Raw genomic sequence first — 22462 nt, 5'->3', positions numbered from 1 at the left:
TTCTGTAGCAATGAAGTAGAAATCACTATATCTCTGCAATGTTAACATTTTTTTTTTAAAGGATGTGCGTTTTAATCTTAATACTCCTTCAATAGTAATGTAACACGTTATGGAAAATAAATAATGAATATAATAGACTGCACAACATCCCACAACAGTCCTTCGACGTGTGTTTTTAAAAAAAAAAAAATTATATCGAAGAATCACAATACAGATTGTAAGAAAACTATAATGGAGGAATATTATAAAATGTTTGTAAGAAAAAGAACAGCGAACACGTTCAACAGTTCTTTAAACTAAGCACTTGTTAAATAATCCATAAACCAAGAGCATATTTTGTTTTAATTGGACAAGATTAGAGAGTGCCAATCAGACTTTAAGGAAGACACTTGTAATTTTCTACACAGTCGAGAACAATCCTTTATACTATATTTAAAAAGTATGACAAATTTCGGACTAGATATTCCTGCAAAATCGTACTTAGTGTATTAATAATTTAATTAACTTAAACTGTGTTTATGTTCCTGGAAATTCCTCAAAACTAAATCTGATTTTTAACAGTTGCTTTATTCAGTTGAAAAAATTGAAAGAAATATGGTAGTAGCCCTCCTAGCTAAAATAAATGTTTTGCACCAAAGGTATTTCACAACATGAGATATGCACATATTGCACCAAAGGTGGTAAAATTGCTCGATGAATTAAGAACTCACTGTTGAGATCTGTATGTAAACCCCACCGAAAGAGTTAAATTCCTGTAGATCAGACTTAGGGCCTCATTACGACTTTGGTGGTCCTTTAACAGGACCGCCGAAGCCGCTGCAGGCAAAAGACTGCCAGTACTGGAGGTCTTTTGATGCCATATTAGGAGTGTTCCACTGGGCCAGCGGAACACTTACCACAAAATTGACGCCAGCTCGTAATTGAGTCGGCGGCAATGTTGTGGTTTGTCGGGTGAGAGAGCACCCGTCGCCCATTTCACGGTCCGTAATTCAGGCAGAGAAATGCATGATGGGGCTGTGCATGGGGGGCCCTGCACTGCCCATGCCAAGTGCATGGGCAGTGCAGGGGCTTCCAGGCCCACCCATTCCACCAGCCTTACCATGGCTGTGTTTACAGCATGGAAAGGCTGGTGGATTACAACCGCTGGGACAGCCAGGCTGCAGACTGGCTGCAGCCTGACAGTGTTGGCGGTTGGACCATGGCGGCTTTGCCACTGTCATAATGGGGCAGTTGGCCTGCCCTGTCTGCGGCGGTCTGACCGCCATTGTGAGGCTAGAGGTCTTCAGACCACTAGCCTCGTAACAAGACCCTTAGTCTTTCATCCCTCTAAGTGCTTTTAAAATGAGTACTAATGAGCTGGGTAACACCAACACACATTATTAGCAGCACAACGAAATGGCAAATTTGCTGTAAAATAGCACTGTACCCCCCAAGTTGTTGTCAATATTGGTATCCGCCTGGACACTGATCAGTACTACCTTATAGTCTGATTATATTTTAAAAGGAATGCTTGTTTCTGATTTCCACTACTGCAGTTTCTATTTCCTTCCTTAAATTTTTCTCTGTCTTTTTACAGGATACAAGCTGGCATTTAACTACTTGAAAGCAAAAAGATATGTTGATGCCATTGATGTATGCCATAAGGTAAGGGATGGTTGCAATAAAGCTAATTGTAAAGTCTGTGAATGTTGCAAAATAAAAGAGAATTATTGCTGAAAGACTGAGTTAATTAAAATGCTTATTACACATTATTTTTGGTCAAAAGATGCATACTTCTACTTAGCAAATCTTAATATTCTAATTTTTTTCTAAAATATGTAATTCTAAAATAAACTTTATTCATCTTTCGTACATAATTGTATTGTTTTTTGTGTGATTGCATAAATGTAATTGGATAAATTGTCTATATAGTGGAAAAGTGCTTTGAAATTATGATTAGATAGAGACTTCTAGCCGCAGATTCCTAATCTCTGAATTTTCTTCAGGGATCAGACTGGATCTGGAAATTGTTATTGAGCAGTACCCCTATGCCCTGGTAGGTGGCATTGCTTGGCTCCGCATGGCATCGTCCGCACCGAAAGTGATGTGTGTGGTCCCTATATAGGTGCCACCCTAGCACGCTTACGTCCTCTCTCTTCTTTCCACGCCAGTCAGCGGAGATCCAAAGAGAGCTACCCCAATCACTTTTTGACTAAGCCTTTTTTAAAAAAATTATAGAACCCTTATTGAGAGGTCTTCTCCTGCTGTGAAAGGAATGTCATCTAAGAAGGCCAGCTTCAAGCCCTGCAGCATCTGTCAGCGACTGGTGTCTGTGACAGATCTGCACCTTGTTGGCCTCTGGTGCCTCGAGTGCGACCACAACATGATGACCTGCGTTTACTGCGGCGCAATGACTCCGAAGGCATAGACGGAGCCGTCCCTCAAGCTCCTGGCTGCTCGACGTGCAACACCGCAATGGTCTCAGTTGAGAAGAAGATCCCGGAATCGGATGCAAAGTCTAAGATCTTTGTCGCATTCAAAGTCGTTGGGCCACTCAGTTAAGTCTCAACGCAAGAAGAAGATTATGAAGTTGAAGAGGTTTTCGACTTCACACTGTCCGTTGGCCTGGCTCCACGGTTCAACCAGCACCGGGGACAGTTCTGCACCACCCAGAGTTTCTGGGAGCCGGAGTAACCCCTGAATTTTATAAGGCCATGCACCTCTTATTTGGGCAACCCGTTCCCTCTGGCACGCCTTTGGGCCCCACGGATTCGGCAGGGGCCCCCTATTAGTTCCCCCACCAGCAGCTCTGGCGTCCGTCGTGCCCCTGAGATCCAATTATGGTTCCAGACTGGCACCGGTCATACCTCTGCGACCTTCTTTGTTGTTGGTCACGATGCCGACACTTCTGGCACCCCCTGGCTGCACCATCCCAATTCTAATCCCCGACTCTGACACAGAGCCATGCCTCCCAGGTCAGATCCTGAGCCCCACTCCTGGGAAGAGTGGAAGGGGTTGCTGGGCCCCGAACAATACCAGCCCCTAGATCACAACATAAACTGGTGTGAGGGCCAGGCAGACGCTAGCACATTGGGTACTTCTCCAGATACTGGCATGGTCTCTCCTCCTTTTGCGGCTATGGAAGAGGGAGCCTCAGTCTCAGTGGTGGTCACAAGGGCCACTGAGGTGCTTGAACTTCAGTTGCCTTCAGTGGCACTCAAGACTAACATCTTCACGGAGGTGTATCAGCTGGGCGTTTCCCCCTCAGAACCACTACTTGCCTTCGATGAAGCCCTCACAGACATCCTGCTAGGGTCTTGGTCCAAACCCTGCACAGGCGCTCCTGTGAACAGGACAATTGCCCACCACCACCATCTACCCCCAAGTGACCCTAGTTTCCTCACCCAGCGCCCTACTTCAGAGTCCTTGGTGGTTCAAGACTGAATCTTCTGTGTAAATCCTGGCACACTCCATACCACCACATTTAACAAGGAATTCAGCAGGCTAGACACCTTGAGAAAGAAATTGTTTTCTTCCACCAGCCTGGCACTGCAGTCCGTGAACACTGCACGCCTTTTGGGCTGTTACTGTAGAGCACTGTGGGATACAGTTGTGCAGGTGCTGCCAACGACCCTGGAGGAGGCCCGGGTTGTACTCTCCCAAGCTGTTGCTGATGGGAGAGATGCAGCCAAGTTCATGATCTGACGTGGATTGGACACCACCGAAGCGCTGCTCCTGGCTGAGGATGACTGACTTTTCAAGGAATGTCCAAGCATCGCTTATGGCCATGCCCTTTGATGGCTCACTTCTCTTCGGAGACGAGGCACACTCAATGCTGGAGTGCTTCTAGGAGAGTACGGCTATGACAGTATCCTTGGGCCTGGCCATGGCCATGGCCCCTTACCACCCCCATACTGCCTTTTGCTTCTTTTGTGGCCATGGAAGGGGCTTCCAGTCACATCTCTACACTTCAGGCCACCACAGCGGAGGAAGTGGTACCCACAGAACCCATTGGTTGGGCCGCCAGATGTTGGGCCAGTCCACCACTTCCCAGCAATCACAGTCTCCAAAAACCTATTAGTTTGGCCTTATTCCATTACGGGCACCCAGTGGGAGGCATCATACACCATCACCTGCCCCACTGGGAGTCTGTAACATCAGACTAGTGTGGTCTTCAGGGTGTCCGAAGAAGCTACTCCCTCCCCTTCTTGACTTCTCCCCCACCCACACAACCCATATAACCCACTTGCTACAGAAGCCCACCTATTCTTTCACCATTAGGAAGTGATGGCTCTCCTGACCAAGGAGGCCATAGAGAGGGTGCCAAAGCCAGAAGTAGGTTGTAGTTTCTTTTCCTTTTATTTTCTGGTGCCCAAAAAGGATTGAGGCCTTTGTCCTATCTTAGACCTGCATCTGCTGAACTTCTCCTTAAAAAGGAGAATTTTAAAATGCTCATGCTGGCTCAAGTCCTGTCTTCCCTGGACCTAAAAGACTGGATGGTAACCCTGGACTTGCAGAACACTTGCTTCTATTTTCCAGCCCTGCCTACCCACAGGCGTAGGCCACGAGCACTTTCAGTTCACCTTGTTTCCCTTTGTCCTCACCAGCACCCCTCAGATGTTCGTCAAGTTGATGATGGTGGATGCAGCTCATGTGCAGATCAGAAGTGCCAGTCTTCCCCTATCTCGATGACTGACTGTAGAATGCGGGCTCGTCTCTCTCACCTCCAAACTACAGCAGACCTTCTGCACTCGTTGGGGTTCACTGTCAAAATGCTGGTACCACCTGACTCCCTCTCAGACATGCTCCCTTTCTGGACACGGTACAGTTTGGGCTTATCCTCCCGAATGATGATTCTAGGATATTCAGGCTGTGATACTGATGTTTCCGCCTCTATCTAGGGTGTTGGTGAGATGGACTCTGAGACTGCTGGGCCCCATGGCCTCCAGCCTCCGGCTTGTGACACATGCCTGATTGCTCATTTGCTTTATCCTAGATTGAGGTTGATTCAATAAATGTATTGAAAAACGTATGTTTGATGGCATGTGTGGCTGTAGATACACATGCTCTGCATACTCCTGCCATCTAGTGTTGGGTCTAGAGCTGTGCAAGTTGTTTTTCTTTGAAGAAGTCTTGAGTCAAGAGGTTGAGTGACTCATCTTCTCGGTGATATTGTGTATGGGCATCAACTCCATCGTTAGATTGTTTTCCCGAACGTGGGTGAGAAAGGAGTGTAAGGTATGTATAAGAAATGCGATGACCTTGCTAAATGTTAATGTAACCGCAACGGCCACAGGTGTCTGGAGAGGAGGGAGGGCACATGTGAATCTATAGCACTATATGCTATAAACAGATACTTACAGGGTGAGTAACCTATTTCGTTCCTTGGAATGTTTGGCTGTAGACACACATGCTCTGTACAGACTGTATACCAGTCCATCCTTAGAAGCAATGGCTACCTGTGGGATGTGCAGTAGTCTGCAAAAGGGTACGTAGCACTGCCTGTCCTACATTGGCTTGTTGGCGTGCTTAAACATACACACAGTAGTACTTGGTGAAGGTGTGTGATGTAGACCACGTAGCTGCCTTTCAAATGTCAGCCATAGGGATGTTTTCAAGAAAGGCCTTAGTTGCTCCCTTTTGCATGCAGAGTGTGCTCTGGGAGGAACAGGTAAAGGTATTTTGGCCTTAAGGTAGCAAGTCTGAATACATTTGGCTATCCATCTGTCTATGCATGATGTGCAACAGAGTTATATAGTTTTTTTTCTGTATGTTTTAGCTCTGTCTTCGAAGAACAAGTGCTCTTTTTACATCTAGGGCATGAAGAGCTCTTTCTGCAACCGAGTCTGGTGGAGGGGGAAAACTGGGAGCTCAATTTGGTTGATTGAGGTGAAATTGTGAAACTGCGTTTGGTAGGAATTTAGGATTAGGATGAAGAACCACTTTGTCTCTATGCTGGCCAGGAATTGGACGGACAGTTTCTGACTACGTGGACAAACTCAGTCCTCCACATTCCGAAGTTCTGTTGTCCTAATATGGAGTCCTTGTATTATAGTAGGAACTGTATAACATGTCCCGATCTCGGATAGAACTACAAAAGATCTGCAGTGGTGGTTAATGAACCGTGGTTGGCCTAGCGAAGGACCCCTCTCCCTTTCCCAACTCGATCTGATAGTGGTGACTGATGTGTCACTCCTGGGATGGTGTGCCAACTGGGAGAGCTACAGATCAGAGGTCTCTGGTTTCTGGTGGAATCTGGACTCCACATCAAACTACTGGAGTTCCTGTAGGTCTGGCTGGCATTGAAAGCCTTTCTACCCTCCATCAAGGGAAGGCTAGTGCAGGTGTTCATGGACAACACCACCATGTGGTACTGCCCAAACAGCTGGGTGGGGTTATGGACCCTTTGTCAAGAGGCCCTGCGTTTCTGGAGTTGGCTGGAATGTTAGGGCATAGCCCTGGTGATTGAACACCTGGTGGGCTCTCTGAACACCAGAGAAGACTATTTCAGCCAAAGCTGCCTAGTGGATCATGAATGGCGTCTCCATCTGGAGGTGGCGCAAGGTCTTTTTCAGCAGAGTGGAGAACCTTGGTTAGATCTGTTCACCACCACCGAGAACGCGCAATGTCGCACTGGAGTTTCCAATGTGGTTCTCGCTTAGAAATGCTTTTCGTCGAGAGGAGCTCAAGCTTCCTGTACGTCATTCTGCCTATACCACTCCTACCCAAAGTTCTCAAGAAGATCAGGAACAACTGGGCCCAAGTCATCTCGGAGAGTTTTGTATCCCAAGCTGGTGAACAGGGACATCAGTCCTCCTATCAGGCTGTCCCTTCAGGAGGATCATCTGTTGCAGCAGCAGGGGAGGGTTCTCCACACAAACCTGTCAACACTCCACCTTCATGCATTGAGATTAAGCTGTGGCAGTTGACCGCTTTCAACCTTCCACCTGAAGTCTGCAGTGTTATCTTGGCAGCCAGGTGTCCCTCTCCCAAGACTGTATACGCCCCCAGTTGTTTAGCACAAGTTTGTGGCATGGTGTGCAAAGAAACAGATTGACCCCCTTTCTGCTCCCCTCTCTTTCTCATGGTTCTTACCCTCAGCTCTGGGCACTCAAGGGCTATTTTTCTGACATTTCACCCTTTCTGTGGCTTCCTGATTAGCCATCCTTCTTCAAATCTGTAGTTGTTAACAGATTCCTGAAAGCGTTGCAATACGTTTCCAACTTCACCCTTCATCATGCCTCAATGGGACCTTAATCTTGTACTCACTTTTCTCATGTGCGCTCCCTTTTAGCCTCTACATAATTGTCGCCGCAGGCTTCTTAGCATCAAGACGGCCTTTCTTGTGGCTATAACATCAGCCTGGAGAGTCAGTGAGCCTCAGGCCTTATCATCCAAACCTCCATATCTGAGCATCTCCCCAGGTTCTACGTACCAGGGCCTCTTCTCTGCCAAAAGTCCTCACCCCTCTGCATGTAGGTCAATCTATTCCCTAAATTTTGCACTTCGCCAAATCCCTCCAAGGAAGAGGGGCGACTTTACCTCCTGGACATCTGCCAGGCAGCAACGTGGGCATCTCTGCACATGTGTACAAAACACTAATGCCTGGGCACTCAGGTCCGCAGGGAGTGACATTTTTGCCCATTCAGCCCTGCAGGACTTTTTAGTCTAAAATCTGTCTCTCAGACCCACCTCCTGGGAGGTATTGCTTGGGTATTCTTTCAAAGGTAAGGAATCTGTAGCTAGAAGTCTCTACCAGATGAACAAGTTACTTACTTTTGGTTACGCCTTATCTGGTAGAGACTCTAGCTGCAGATTCCTTAACAACCCACCCATCCACCCCACAAGCAGATTATAGGGTCATGGCTGTTTCTCTGTCAGGGCTCTAGCTTTCCACACCAATGGTCCGTGTTCTTTGTGGCTCCACGCTCCTGCTGTAGAAAGTTGCAAAAAGAAACTGATATCAGTGCGCTTGGGGTGGCACCTACATAGTCTCCGCGTCTGCCACTCCCGACACTAATAACACCACACACAGCTGAACAGCACTACCTACCGAGAGCTGGATGACGCCACCTACTGGCACACAGGGGCTGAAGAAAAAATTCCGGATACAGTCTGATGCCTGGGGAAAATTCAAAAGTAAGAAACCTGCAGCTAGATGGATTCTTTACCAGATATGGCATTACCAAAGGTATGTTACTTGTTCCTTAACTCACAAGGTCTGTTTAACCTGATAGGTGCGGGATTTCACTTTGGGGGGGCGGCCCCCTCGGAAAACGGGCCGCCCCCCCCCCCCCGGGGGCATAATTAATAAAAATAAAAAAAGGTAGGTGCCCCCTGGGTGGGGGGGCGGGGGGGGGGGCGCGATCGCGCCCCCCTCCCCCCAGGGGATTGTTTTTTTGTTTTTTTTTTAAATAATGAAAAAAAAAAAAAAATGACAGGGGGTCGCCCGTCGGCAGGGTGACCCCCTGTGGGGGCAATTTTTTTTTTAGATGTTGTAGGGTTTCCCTGGGGGCCATTTTGGCCCCCAAGGAAACTATACAACAACTAAAAAAAATAGATCTATATATAGATCTATATTTATATATCTATGTAGATAGATATATCTATGTACATGGATATATCTATAGATATATCTATGTACATAGATATATATATATATATAGAGGTAGATCTATATATACCAAAGAGATTTATAAAGTGTGCTACTCACCCGTGAGGGTCTCAAGGCGCTTGGGGGGGGGGCGGGGGGAGGGAAAGGGGCTGGGAGGTTCACTGTTCGAAAAGCCAGGTTTTGAGGCCCTTCCTGAAAAGAAGTAGGTTTTGGGTCTTGCGAAGGTGGGTTGTGAGGGCGTTCCAGGTTTTGGGTGCAAGGTAGGAGAAGGATCTGCCCCCGGTGGTGGTGTGTTTGATGCGGGGGACAGAGGCGAGAGAGAGGTCAGCTGAGCGGACGTTTTGTGTGGGGGTGTGGAAGGTGACTCTCGTTGAGGTAGGCAGGGCCTGTGTTGTGGAGTGATTTGTGTGCGAGGATGAGGATCTTGAAGGTGATCCTTATGTCAATGGGGAGCCAGTGGAGGGATTTGAGGTGTGGAGAGATGTGTTCGTGTCGGCGGAGGTCGAGGATGAGTCGTGCTGCTGAGTTGTAGATGCGTGTAGTTTGCGCTTGAGTTTTAGAGTGGTGCCGGCGTAGAGGGCGTTTCCGTAATCAAGCCTGCTGCTGTGTGCGTGAGTGACAGTTTTTCTGGTCTCTTTGGGGATCCATTTGAATGTTTTTCAGTATACGGAGTGTGTTGAAGCATGAGGAGGTGAGAGCGTTGATTTGTTGGGTCATCGAGAGGGAGGAGTCTAGGATGATGCTGAGGTTGCATGCGTGGTTGGCGGGGGTGGGTGCAGGGCCTAGCGTGGTGGGCCACCATGAGGGGTCCCAGGTGTTTTTGTGTGGGCCAAAGAGGATTATTTCGGTTTTGCTTGAGTTGAGTTTCAGGTGATTGGCTGTTATATATATATCACTTTTGTCAATATGTGTGTGGTTTCCCTGGGGGGAAAAGGGTCCGACTTGTCTAGTGGCAGTTTTAGTGCCATAAAGAAGCGCAGAAGGTTTATATGCCTACTGCAAAGAGCAAATCTGTATTTTATGTAAATAGCTGAGTACATTAGCAAAGTCTATGGAGAGATGAAGGGCACTTTTGCTGGGTGGTAATGAGGGAATCCGAGGAGGAGGCAGTGGGAGCACCAATAATGATTGTTGGACTGGGCGCAGGAGGTGCTAAAGACTGTGACGAATGGTATGTGACAAGGTGTTTTTTGAGTGTCTTGAAAGTACGTGCTGATTGAGGGAAGAAGCGCAGGTAAGGTGGCCTCTACTGTTGCACGTATCTCACACACCATCGATTTTGTGACTGTCTACGTAGGCTAGTGTTTTAGAGCAACAGTTTAGCCAATAGCAGAGATGGCATCTTGATGGATGACTGCTGCCTACACTCGGGTTATAGAGGACCGCTCTGACATAGGATCAGAGACTGAGACATCAGATACTGAGACAGCATCTGAGGGATAGGACAATGGCGCAGACTCTGGGAGTGATTTTTCAGTCAGAGGAGTCCCATTCGATAACTCCTCTTCCAGTACATTATGAGGGAGGTGATGAGGACAGTCCTGCTGTCCCTTCGCAAGCTGTTTGTGCAACTGGGTAATAGTGGGTTAGGTCAACCCAGAGAGCAGGTGAATGTGGCGGCAAGCAGAGAGAGAGTGCTCTCTTGGGAGCTCCCCAATTTAGTTCAGCCCCAAATTCCACCACCCAAATCATATTGTGGAGACATCAAAATTATCCATGGCAAAACAAACTGGTTTTGTAAGGCAGGCACCTGTGTTTTTGGTCCTGGATTCGGCGGCCATATAGAGAAACACACTAAACCCAAACATTTCTGGAAACTAGACATTCGGGGGAGTCCACAGAGGTGTGACTTGTGTGGCTTCCCCAAAGTTTTCTTACCCAGAATACCCTGCAAAGCTGAAATGTTGAAAAAAAACTAAATGTTTCTCGCATTTCTGTCACACAAACTACAGGAATATGCTGGGATCCACAATATTCCTACCACCCAGTGACTCCTCACCTGTCCTGATAAAAACACTACCCCACTTGAGTGCCTACACCTAGTGTCTGTGTCAGGAATGGATCACCCCAGGGTCAACAGCTGCCTCACGTAAGGACCAACATTGACCGTTGTGTGATCTATTCCTGTCGCAGGCACCAGGCCTAACCACACAAGTGAGGTATCATTTTTATCGGGAGGCTTGGGGGAACGCTGGGTGGAAGGAAATTTGTGGCTCCTCTCAGATTCCAGAACTTTCTGTCACCGAAATGTGAGGAAAACTTGTTTTTTTAGCCACTTTTTGAGGTTTGCAAAGGATTCTGGGTAACAGAACCTGGTCAGAGCCCCGCGAGTCACCCCATCTTGGATTCCCCTAGGTCTCTAGTTTTCAAAAATGTACAGGTTTGGTAGGTTTCCCTAGGTGCCGGCTGAGCTAGAGGCCAAAATCTACAGGTAGGCACTTTGCAAAAAACAGCTCTGTTTTCTGTGATGTGTCCACGTTGTGTTTTGGGGCATTTCCTGTCGCGGGCGCTAGGCCTACCCACACAAGTGAGGTATCATTTTTATCGGGAGACTTGGGGGGACGCTGCGTGGAAGGAAATTTGAGGCTCCTCTCCGATTCCAGAACTTTCTGTCACCGAAATGTGAGGAAAACTTGTTTTTTTAGCCACTTTTTGAGGTTTGCAAAGGATTCTGGGTAACAGAACCTGGTCAGAGCCCCGCGAGTCACCCCATCTTGGATTCCCCTAGGTCTCTAGTTTTCAAAAATGTACAGGTTTGGTAGGTTTCCCTAGGTGCCGGCTGAGCTAGAGGCCAAAATCTACAGGTAGGCACTTTGCAAAAAACAGCTCTGTTTTCTGTGATGTGTCCACGTTGTGTTTTGGGGCATTTCCTGTCGCGGGCGCTAGGCCTACCCACACAAGTGAGGTATCATTTTTATCGGGAGACTTGGGGGGACGCTGGGTGGAAGGAAATTTGAGGCTCCTCTCAGATTCCAGAACTTTCTGTCACCGAAATGTGAGGAAAACTTGTTTTTTTAGCCACTTTTTGAGGTTTGCAAAGGATTCTGGGTAACAGAACCTGGTCAGAGCCCCGCGAGTCACCCCATCTTGGATTCCCCTAGGTCTCTAGTTTTCAAAAATGTACAGGTTTGGTAGGTTTCCCTATGTGCCGGCTGAGCTAGAGGCCATAATCCACAGGTAGGCACTTTGCAAAAAAACAGCTCTGTATTTTGTGAAAAAATGGGATGTGTCCACGTTGTGTTTTGGGGCATTTCCTGTCGCGGGCGCTAGGCCTACCCACACAAGTGAGGTATCATTTTTTTCGGGAGACTTGGGGGAACATAGAATAGCAAAACAAGTGTTATTGCCCCTTATCTTTCTCTACATTTTTTCCTTCCAAATATAAGAGAGTGTGTAAAAAAGACGTCTATTTGAGAAATGCCCTGCAATTCACATGCTAGTATGGGCACCTCGGAATTCAAAGATGTGCAAATAACCACTGCTCCTCAAAACCTTATCTTGATCCCATTTTGGAAATGCAAAGGTTTTCTTGATACCTCTTTTTCACTCCTCATATTTCAGCAAATGAATTGCTGTATACCCAGTATAGAATGAAAACCAACTGCAGGGTGCACCTCATTTATTGGCTCTGGGTACCTAGGGTTCTTGATGAACCTATAAGCCCTTTATATCCCCGCAACCAGAAGAGTCCAGCAGACAAAACGATATATTGCTTTCAGAAATCTGACATCGCAGGAAAAAGTTACAGAGTAAAACATAAAGAAAAATGGCTGTTGTTTTCAGCTCAATTTCAATATTTTTTTATTTCAGCTGTTATTTTCTGTAGGAAAACCTTGTAGGATCTACACAAATGACCCCTTGCTGAATTCAGAATTTTGTCTAGTTTTCAGAAATGTTTAGCTTTCCGGGATCCAGCATTGGTTTCACACCCATTCCTGTCACTAACTGGAAGGAGGTTGAAAGCACCAAAAATAGTAAAAATGGGGTATGTCCCAGTAAAATGCCAAATTTGTGTTGGAAAATGTGGTTTTCTGATTCAAGTCTGCCCGTTCCTGAAAGGTGGGGAGATAGTGATTTCAGCACCAGAAACCTTTTGTTGATGGCATTTTCAGGGAAAAAACCACAAGCCTTCTTCGGCGGCCCTTTTTTCCCATTTTTTTGGAAAAAACTAAATTTTCACTGTATTTTGGCTATTTTCTTGGTCTCCTCCAGGGTAAACCACAAACTCTGGGTACCATTAGAATCCCTAGGATGTTGGAAAAAAAGGACGCAAATTTGGCGTGGTTAGCTTATGTGGACAAAAAGTTATGAAGCCCTAAGCGCGAACTACCCCAAATAGCCAAAAAAGGGCTCAGCACTGGGGGGGAAAAGGCCCAGCAGCTAAGGGGTTAAATACCTAAAGGCCAGAATAATTAATATTGTCTTTTTTTTTTTTTTTTAACAAATCCTATCTTTTTATTTTTAAACAACTATTCCAACTGCACTATTTCGTGAGAGATGACACTGGTTAATGAAAGTCATTACAATTCAAATGTGACAAGATACATTTGTCATAATAAAATAAAATAGCCAGCGTCACCTTACAAATGAAAATATAGTGATCTTTTTTTAATCAATAATAGTTTTTTTTAATTCACCTATCAGGTATTACAGCTTTTCAGTTTCTGCAACAGTGCGTTAACCACACCTTAGGTAGCAAACTTCAGCCTTTATTAATGCACTAACCCACATGACATATTTCAGCCTAAGTAATTACCAGTGGCTGAGATTACTTTATGCATCAAATCCATCACTATTAGGACGTCAGTCAAGGATAGGTTGGTTCCAGCGGCACAGTCTGCATGGTAGTGGGTACGGGCCCGAGCATACTCATCCTGTTTAGGGTGTTGCACTGAAGTATACAAAAAAGTGACTGAGGGAAAAATGTAATTATTCTTAGCCTTTGGTAATTACTCAGGTTGCATCCTAGTCCATCGTTATTTTGCACACAGCGTCACCTTGATTATTAAAGCATTGTATCCATCACCTTTTTGTCTACTTCAGTGTGACACCCTAATTGGGACAGAAATGCCCAGACATGGTTCCCATGAGCCCTGTGCCACTGGATCCAAGCTATACCCTGGCTAATAAACCATAATAAGGGCAAACCCGTTCCTGGGTTACTTATGTTTCAGATCGGGGTGAACTGTTCCCACTGGAGCATAGTCTAGACTGATTTGCATATAGCTGGGTCCATACTGAGGTGGCATGGCGTGCAAAATAACAATGTCCGCCTGAGTAATTACTTCATCACTTATTATATACTTCAGTTCGTTTTTTAAACTAGTACGAAAACTTTGTGTGTTATCACCCATTGCAGTGAAACCTTCAAATCACATATTCTGATGCTGGCATGGCTGAGTCGGCCATTATCTTTCTCAGTTAATAGACTGAGTCTCATTAACTCATAAAGTGTCGACAAATACTATGATGCGTAAAGAAAAACATACGTTCATTGTTAGACTTCATTGATGATTTCACATGCAAGCAAATGGGGTGGGGGGGGGGAAAAGGCCACAACAAGCAAAGCAAATCTTTGGGGTATTTTAACTACTTACTGTTATTTTTTTTTAACCAATACTGAGTCACACGGAAGAACGCATGTGAATTTTTTGGGGGGAAAAACACTCACGTTTCAAAGAGATTATTTATTTTTATACAGTAAATATGGTGGAGCATGAAGGCCCATATTGTGTTAATATGTGAATCCATGCTGTCCTGGTGCTCGCGGCAGGGTGCACGTGGGCTCCCCATGCATTAGCATTGCACGGTTACACATGGATTTCTACTGAGCAGCCGCATTAGCAGTTGAGCTGCAGAGAGTCATGCCATCGTGAGAGAGATGCTGTGTTTCTCACTACACTGTTGAAGTGTGCAGGCCCTGACCCTCTGACGGGATATGGTGTAATTGAACCGAGTAGGAGGCAAGGGCCATGATATTGTAAATTGAATGCTGGGTGGTGAAGATCCAGGCTGCTTGCTATAGTGAGGGTTGTCTGGCTGTACCCCTTAATGCGAGAAGATGAAGGCTTCCTTTATCTAAGGCGTAAAGTCTGCAGTGTGTAACTGCATCCAGAGAGGAGAAGCTCTTTGGAATCGCTTTATGCTTTATGCTGCGAACTCACCTCAAGCTGCCCTAGGGTCAGTCGAAAGCTTGCAGTGTGATACGAATGGAAATCAGGTGAAAAGAAAGGGGAGTGTGGAAGGAGACTTAGACGTGGAATAATGTGACTCAGAAGTTTTGGTTTGTTGACCTTTGGTGTCTATCGTGTAAGGAAGATGGAGAGGAAAAGATGAAGGCGAAGGAGGGAGCAGGTGGTGAGGGAGATATAAGTCAGAGGGGGAACAGTGTGAGGAAAGGAGACTTACAGAGAGGTCGGCTTGGCAGTATATTAGACAGATATCAGGAGGAGCCAAATACCAATGTTCACAAAAAAAGCTCACGGAGATGGAGGTACAAAGTCAGCAAACACACAGGCAGGTGCACAGTCCCAACCGTGGATACAGTCTGGTTGACATTGAAAACAACTTTACACCAGGACCCTATTAATTTGGGGTCAAGGTGTGGCAGCAATAAGGGATAAGGGGGTGGCGTCACAAGGGATGAAATCATAACAAGCCCGTCAACTTATACTTTTTATTTTTTGAAATACTCTGCCACATAAACTGATAAGAACGAACATATGGTTTCTGCTTAAGTGGTTGCCAAAGCTTCATTTTAAAATATATTACGGGGTTAAGGCACCTGCTGCAGAACGCTTTGTGTGTCCAGTAAATCTAGGGTAATACTACTAATAATGGTAAGATAACTCTGGTGGTTAATGCACCTGCTGGAGAGATCTAGGTTTTGTCTGATCACAATTTTGAGTCATAAATTAGCATAGATGTTTAGTGTGTCTCCAGCAAAGCACACTGTGTAACATGCAGATGAGAGATTTTTATCTTGTGTAGATGGGTAAGTGGGCTACTGTTTTTGCCACAGAGATCCTTTTATTATTTGCAGATCATAATTTGCAATGCTTCTCATTTAGTACAATGAGATGTGAACTGGCATCAAGTGCCTGCGTGCAAACTGCAAGGCATGGATTTAGAATCTCATTGTTTTTAGTCTGATGTTATTACGCTGCTAAGAAGGGGTTCTTTGGGTAAAAATAAAGTCTTAGTAGTACAGACAACGCCAAGCAGTCCGTTATGTTTCAAATCCTGACTTCGTGTTTCTCCCGGTCATATAATCCCTACCGGTTAAGACGATGAGTGACTCCTACACATTGAAGCTCTCATTGTCTTATGTAACACCTGCCCATTGATTTATACACTTGCATGATTTATTGTCAGTGTGTGTGTGTGACGCAAAATGCTATGACCCCCTTCATTGGGATGAGTGGTGGTGTAGCAAAATCTAATAAAAATAATAAGTGCTGTTTTAATTATTAGTATAAATACATGTACAAATCGATAAATCCGACACTTTTACAGTGCATGCATATGTCTTATTTACAGGAATTGAACGTCAAACGCGTGTCTCTAAATCTTAGCTTTTTTTGAGTATTGTTAAGTGATAACAAGCCGTGCCTTTTCTTCTCTCCATTGCTTTGCCCTCAGGGTGTTAGGCTCCAGATAGCTTCCAGCAGGGTCATACTGCTTACTGTTGATGGCCCTTTAAATTTGGCTTGCATGTCGAGCCCAGCTGGAAGGCAAAATAAGAACACCCTCACACCGCTCCCCTCCCCGCCCCGCCCCCGCCTCTGCACATTGCTGTTCCAAACAGAAAGCAGGCAGTTTGTGGGGGCTGCTGGATTTTGTTCAGGCATTGACAGATTCAGCACATTTCACTGGGGCTAGGCGGATGGAGCCCCTATCCCCTTACTATTATCTCCCAGGGCCGCAATCCAGCTAGATCCCCCTTCAGTCCAGCACTGGATACAGTCAGAGGGCACAGGGGCATTCAGGGAGCTCATATGTAAGTATATGTTAGAAATGGGGTCTCTGGTTGGCAGTCAGTTTAGCTCAGATAACCCTTGTTCACCCCTTGGTAGCTTGGTACAATCAGTCAGTCTCATCTCGGAGGCAATGTGTAAAGTATTTGCACAGACACACAATAACACAGTGAAAACACCACAAAAGGGCGCCACATCAGTTTAGAAAAATAGCCAATATTTATCTAAATCAAACAAGACAAAAATGACAAAAATCCAGCATACAGAGGCAAAAATATGAATTTTTAAAGTAAAAAGTCTTAGTCCATAGAAATCAATGGATGCGTTGTTTTAGCACAATGTACCTGGTATGTGTGAAAAATAATGCCGCATGGGCGAGCGTGTGCCAGAAGAGCAAGCGATGCATCAATTCCTTGCTTGCAAGTGAGGCTGCGGGTCAATTATTTTTCCGCCAGGCAAGCAGTGCGTCGTTTTCCAGACCAGCGGCCTCGGGTCCGTGCAGTGGTGCTGAAGATTTTGATGCCCAGGGACCATGCGTGGAAAATACGGACGACCAGAAGCGATGAATCTGTGCTGAGTTGACGATGCATTAACTTCACCGACACTGCGTTGATTTCTCATCCGCGATGCAGGTGCTCTGTTGATTTTTCTGTCGCGCAGCTCCTGTGCGTGGATTTTCACTCAAGTTCTGCTAGCTTCTCCTTCCAGGGGCCCAGGAACTGGATGTGTCCACCACTTGGCAAGTCACCGGGTCTCAGCAAGAGAGCCCAAGTGCTGGCAGATGAAGTCTTTGATGTTCCTGAGACTTTCTTAACAGGAAAGCAAGCTCAGTCCAACCCCTTGTAGAAACTTCACAAGTATGATACACAGCAAAGTCAAGCCTTTGTCCTCTTTAAGGCAGAAGCTGCAGCTGCAGGCCAACCCAGCAAAGCACACACAGCAAAGGGGCAGTTCTACTCCTCTTGCTCTTCAGCTCTTCTCCTTGAAAGAGGTTCCTCTTGATCCAGAAGTGTTCTAAAAATATGGTGTTTTGGGTCCACTACTTATACTCATTTCTGCTTTTCAAGCAGACAAACGTCAAAGGAAAGTCTCTGTTGATCACAAGATCCTGCCTTGCCCAGAACCGGCCCCAGACACACTCCAGGGGATTGGAGACTGCATTGTGTGAGGAGAGGCGCAGCCCTTCCAGGTGCAGGTGTCAGGTCCTCTGTAGGGAAGTAAGGAGGTTAACACCATTCAAAAGAGTCCTCGGACACAGAGTAGAGGTTTCCAGACTCTGTATTTAATAAGGGTCCACAGCAGGCACAGGAACGGACCGTACAGCCTGAAGGTAAGAATCAAAGTGGCCCCCGGAGATCTAGAACCCAAAGGAAAGTTCTACCCGCTAAACGGTACAGAATTCGCAAAGCCTAAAAGTAAACTATGAGTAAGCATTGATAAATAACACAGAGTACAATACATAAGGGTACAATAACATAGGGTACAATAACCTAGTATGAAGTGTACTACAACATCTTCCTCCTTTACAACAAAAAGAAAACAGAAACAAAACTAAAAATAATATAACAACAAACAAGAGCTCATCCTAAAATGTAATCATCAAACTTTGATGGAATTTTAACAAGTCTGTGACTGCGCGTATAAACAGGGTCTGCGGCCGGAAACGAACAAGTAGATCCATCATCATCACAAGAATTCTCCACTTGGCAATGATTGTTACCGTCTTCGTGACCTGACATCCTGTCTTCTGTACTTTTCTCTGCAGGATCCTCAATAAATGTGCCACTAGTGCTGGCATCGTCTTCTCGCCCTGCATATACACATCTGAAAATCTCTGCTTGTGGCGAGGATATAGGAACAACGCAATTTCTGTTCCACCATCCTTTACCTTCCAGCAAAAAAGAAGACTTCGTAACTCTAATCACTTTGACAGGTAGAGAAAATTTTGATGCTCCTTTGGGCACTTTGTAAGGTTTTTTTATCAAAACCTAGTCATTCACATTGAATTGAACATCATTCACATTTTTCCGTGAATCATAGTCATGTTTCTGCATCATCTGTTTTTCACAAACTCTCTGTCTCAACTCATTTAAATCCACATTCATACCTTTGTTACAAAGGTTACCATGTAGGTAACTATTGAGAACTAGATTCCCTACCCTTGAGTAGCACAAAAGGAGAAAGGCCAGTAGTAGAATGTGGTGTATTCAAGTATGCCCATAATTTTTCATTCAAAAACTCGATCACATTGCAATTGGTTGCTATGGATGTTTGGATGCCCTCTTTCAAAATGCGGTTGGCTCTTTCCACTAGTCCTTTGGAAGCTGGACTATACAAAGCTACACGCGAATGTTTGATGTTAAACTTAGTCCTGAAACTCTCTATCTTAGTGGAAGTAAATTGTACACCATTGTCCATGACAATAACAGACGGTGGACCTTCCAAAGAGAATAAAAACGATAAGAATGATATGACAGATTCTGTATCAGCATGCTCAACAATCCATTTCGAGAAATAATCTTTGGCAACAATCATGTGTCTCATGTTCCTTGGTAGTATGTGAAAAGGACCTGAAAAATCAATGCCAACACTCTCCCAAGCAACATTAGGGAAAGGAATGGTATGTCTTCCAATGCTTATCAGACACCACGCATGAGGCGCACTGACCCACAAAATCCGACACCTGTTTATCAAGACCCGGCCACCAGTACTTCTCCTTAAGTCTTCTGCAAGTGGCTGAGATGCCTAGATGACCTTCATGAGCAGCTTTTATCAATAGAGGTGTAGTGTAGCCATTTTTAATATAGCTTCATGCGCGTTAGCTTAACGTATTAGGCCTCTGTGCACTTTGCCCTAGATACATTTTATTCAACCTCGCACTGTTATTTTACAATAACCAGTTTCACGGTCTTGTTTTTATTTCATTCTATCACACTGTTTAGCCTATTTCAGCACTGTGTTCTCAAACAATGCATTCTTGCGCACTCTGTGCTTCAGTCAAGGCTACAGTCTGGTACATTGCTGGTAAACGTGGAGGAAGTTTAGTCTCTAGTGTTCGTAGAAAATACACATCCTTACGTAGGGACATTTTCTTAGAACATCTGCGTGTTAGTTATAAAAACACTTTCTAGTCCAAGTATAGATCAGAGGGAGATTCCGACCAGGAACCTACAACTAGATGCTGACTGCCCCGTTGCAGATGCTGATGCAGAATACAGGCCTTTGCTCAGGTATGAGGGTTGATGTCCTCCTGGGGGAACCTGAAAGGCAGGCTTAGAGATTTACATGCTGTGCTCAGAACCTAACTTAGAGAGAACCTAATCTAGTTGCACTATGATAGCCTTATTTTTGTGCTTCACTCTCATCGTTACTATTTTAATCCTACTGTGTTGTATAGTTCTGGTTATTGCAGCTCACGCTTTGCTATCTAAAATGCAGTTGTTTTATTAAAACAATCTTTAAAACTTAAACTGCCTTTGTCATTTATATATGAGACCGCTCTGTGCATGAGAGAACCGGTTGTGACCTGAGTGACCACGACTTCCCTGGGAAGTACTAAGATGTCATGCGCTCGGCTGGCCAATTGTCTCTTCCCCTTGGGAGAGATAAGGCACTGCTAGTTAGCCAGAGCAAAACCCGGATTTAGAGTGACAAGGGTCCTTCACCGTGGGTCAGACTTAGTCCCCCACACTGTGGACGATCTTGCCGCTCAAAATCCAGTAGTCTCATTAGGATAATGAGAGCCTACGCGACAGGGGCCTTAAGTCACATGGCGGAATGCAAACAGAGCCCCTCATACATACTCTATTTTCACAGGACAGTTCGGCAGCTAGCTGACGAAACGTGTTGAGTTCCCCACTAAGTTTCCTATTGTTGGGCCAACCATGTTTGATGTGATACATTACTTCAGACAATAATGCATTTCTGGACATCCCTGAGTTCCAATCCTGCTCGGAAAATAAGCCTTCCGAAGCAGAAACCATGTCTAAAGCTCCAACTACACACTCTGTGTCTTCATCTTCAGCATATGATTGAGAAAGGGGCAGAGGCAACAGAGAAAGGCAGTCCGCCCTAACATTTTTCCCTCTGGGAAGATATTTGACATCCAGATTGAACTCTTGTAGCTTAGACAGCAACCATACCAATCTTGAAGATCCTTTACCTAAGCCATTCCCACCCATAAGGAATACAAGTGGCTTGTGATCGGTGTATAAGATACAGCACGTACCCCAAATGTAAGTCTTGAATTTATGGACTGCCCAGACATAGGCTAAAGCTTCTCTCTCGATGGTACAGTAGTTACTTTCAGCCTCTGAGAGAGATCTGGACACGAACGCGATAGTGTATTCTTGTCCTCCGACCCATTGCCCAAACACCGCACCTAGACCTTTCAGACTTGCGTCAACAGCAATAAAAGACCTAGCTGAAAGTATGAATGATCTCAAGTCTGGAGCAGACAAGACCAATTGTTTGATGGCAGCAAATGCCTCGAGCGCTTGCTCACCCCCAATCAAATTTGGTACCTTTCTTCAACAAGGACCTGAGAGGTTGTACTATCATGGCATAGCCTTCAACGAACCTTGAGTAGTATTCACACAGACCCAAAAATGAGCAAAGCTCATCTTTGTTGGTGGGACAAGGCGCATTTGTGATCGCTTCCAAGTTCCCTTGTTTAGGCTTAATGCCTTCTGCAGAAATAGCGTGGCCTAATTATTCCACACTCTTCACCAAAAAATTCCATTTCTCTTTCTTGATGGTCATACCACAATCTCTGAGGATGGAAAATACTTTGTCCAGAAGATTTCTATGTTCTACCATGTCCTCAGTATGAATCAGAATGTCATCCTGAAAGGCACACACGTTCTCAAGATTGCCAAATAGAGAGTCCATCATTTTCTGAAAGACACTCGCCACAGACGCCAGACCGAAAGGTAACCTAAGATACTTTTAGGCACCAAATGGAGTTACAAACGTGGTGAGTTCTTGAGAGCATTCACTGAGAGCAATCTGATGATAGGCAGAATGTAAGTCTATCGTTGAAAAAACTTTCGAGGTGCCCAAACTAGAGATCATTTCTTGTATCCGAAGGAGAGTGTGACAATCAACAAGTATATTCTTCTTCAAAGATCTTAAGTCTACACATAACCTTAAATCCCCATTTCTTTTCTTTGTGAGAGCAATGGGCGAAACCCACTCCGATGAGTTTGTGGGAGTTATTATGCCATCCTTAACAAGTTTCTCTAAGAGATGTTTAAGTTGTCCCTTCACAGAGATGGGAACTGGCCTTACTTTATGTGAAATAGGAATAGCTCCATTCTTGAGCCTAATACAATGTTCAAATCCCCTAACCATGCCAACTTCATCAGCAAATACCTCAGGATACTTCGTTACAAATGACTCTGCAACGATATCAGTGACAGTGTTAGACAATGTGAGCTCTGATACTTCCACAGGTATTTCCCCTAAAGATATAGGGTTGTCACATCCAGGATGGAGCACTATGCCCAATCTCGCCAGATCTTTCCACCCCACAATGTCTCTGCTATCTGCTGCTACATAGATTTTAGTTACTGTGTTCCTACCTAAGATAGATAATGTAGCCAACAAATATCCTAAAAGGTCAATGTCATGATCCCCGAAAGCCTTGGGACTGATGTCAGCATGTTGTAATACCTTTGTTGCCGGCCAGAACTTGCGATAAGTCACATCTGCATGTATAGTAATTGGTGAGCCAGAATCAGCCATGACAAAAATTTCTATTGAGTCAATAATTGCCTGACAAGTAGGTCCCCTGACATTCCTTACTGTAGGAATGTCTACCGTTAGAACAACATTGGACAATTTAGTCATGCAATCCTTCACCACACAATCTTCGGCCGCCTGTTCGTCTTGA

The 22462-nt window shown here is 45.2% G+C and overlaps 1 protein-coding gene across 1 annotated transcript in view; it reads left to right on the top strand.

Annotated features, from left to right (window-relative positions):
- The window catches only part of TTC21B (tetratricopeptide repeat domain 21B), a 489309-nt gene that overhangs the window by 449320 nt on the left and 17527 nt on the right, over window positions 1-22462 (top strand). Inside the window, exon 28 of the mRNA XM_069225262.1 lies at window positions 1577-1644. Coding sequence (XP_069081363.1) covers window positions 1577-1644 — 68 coding nt within the window. The remainder of the gene's footprint in view (window positions 1-1576; window positions 1645-22462) is intronic.

Source organism: Pleurodeles waltl, chromosome 3_1, assembly GCF_031143425.1.
Source record: "Pleurodeles waltl isolate 20211129_DDA chromosome 3_1, aPleWal1.hap1.20221129, whole genome shotgun sequence".
Taxonomy (NCBI): Eukaryota; Metazoa; Chordata; class Amphibia; order Caudata; family Salamandridae; genus Pleurodeles; species Pleurodeles waltl.
The sequence above is the reverse complement of the archived record's forward strand: the minus strand, read 5'-3'. Positions and strand labels throughout refer to the sequence as shown.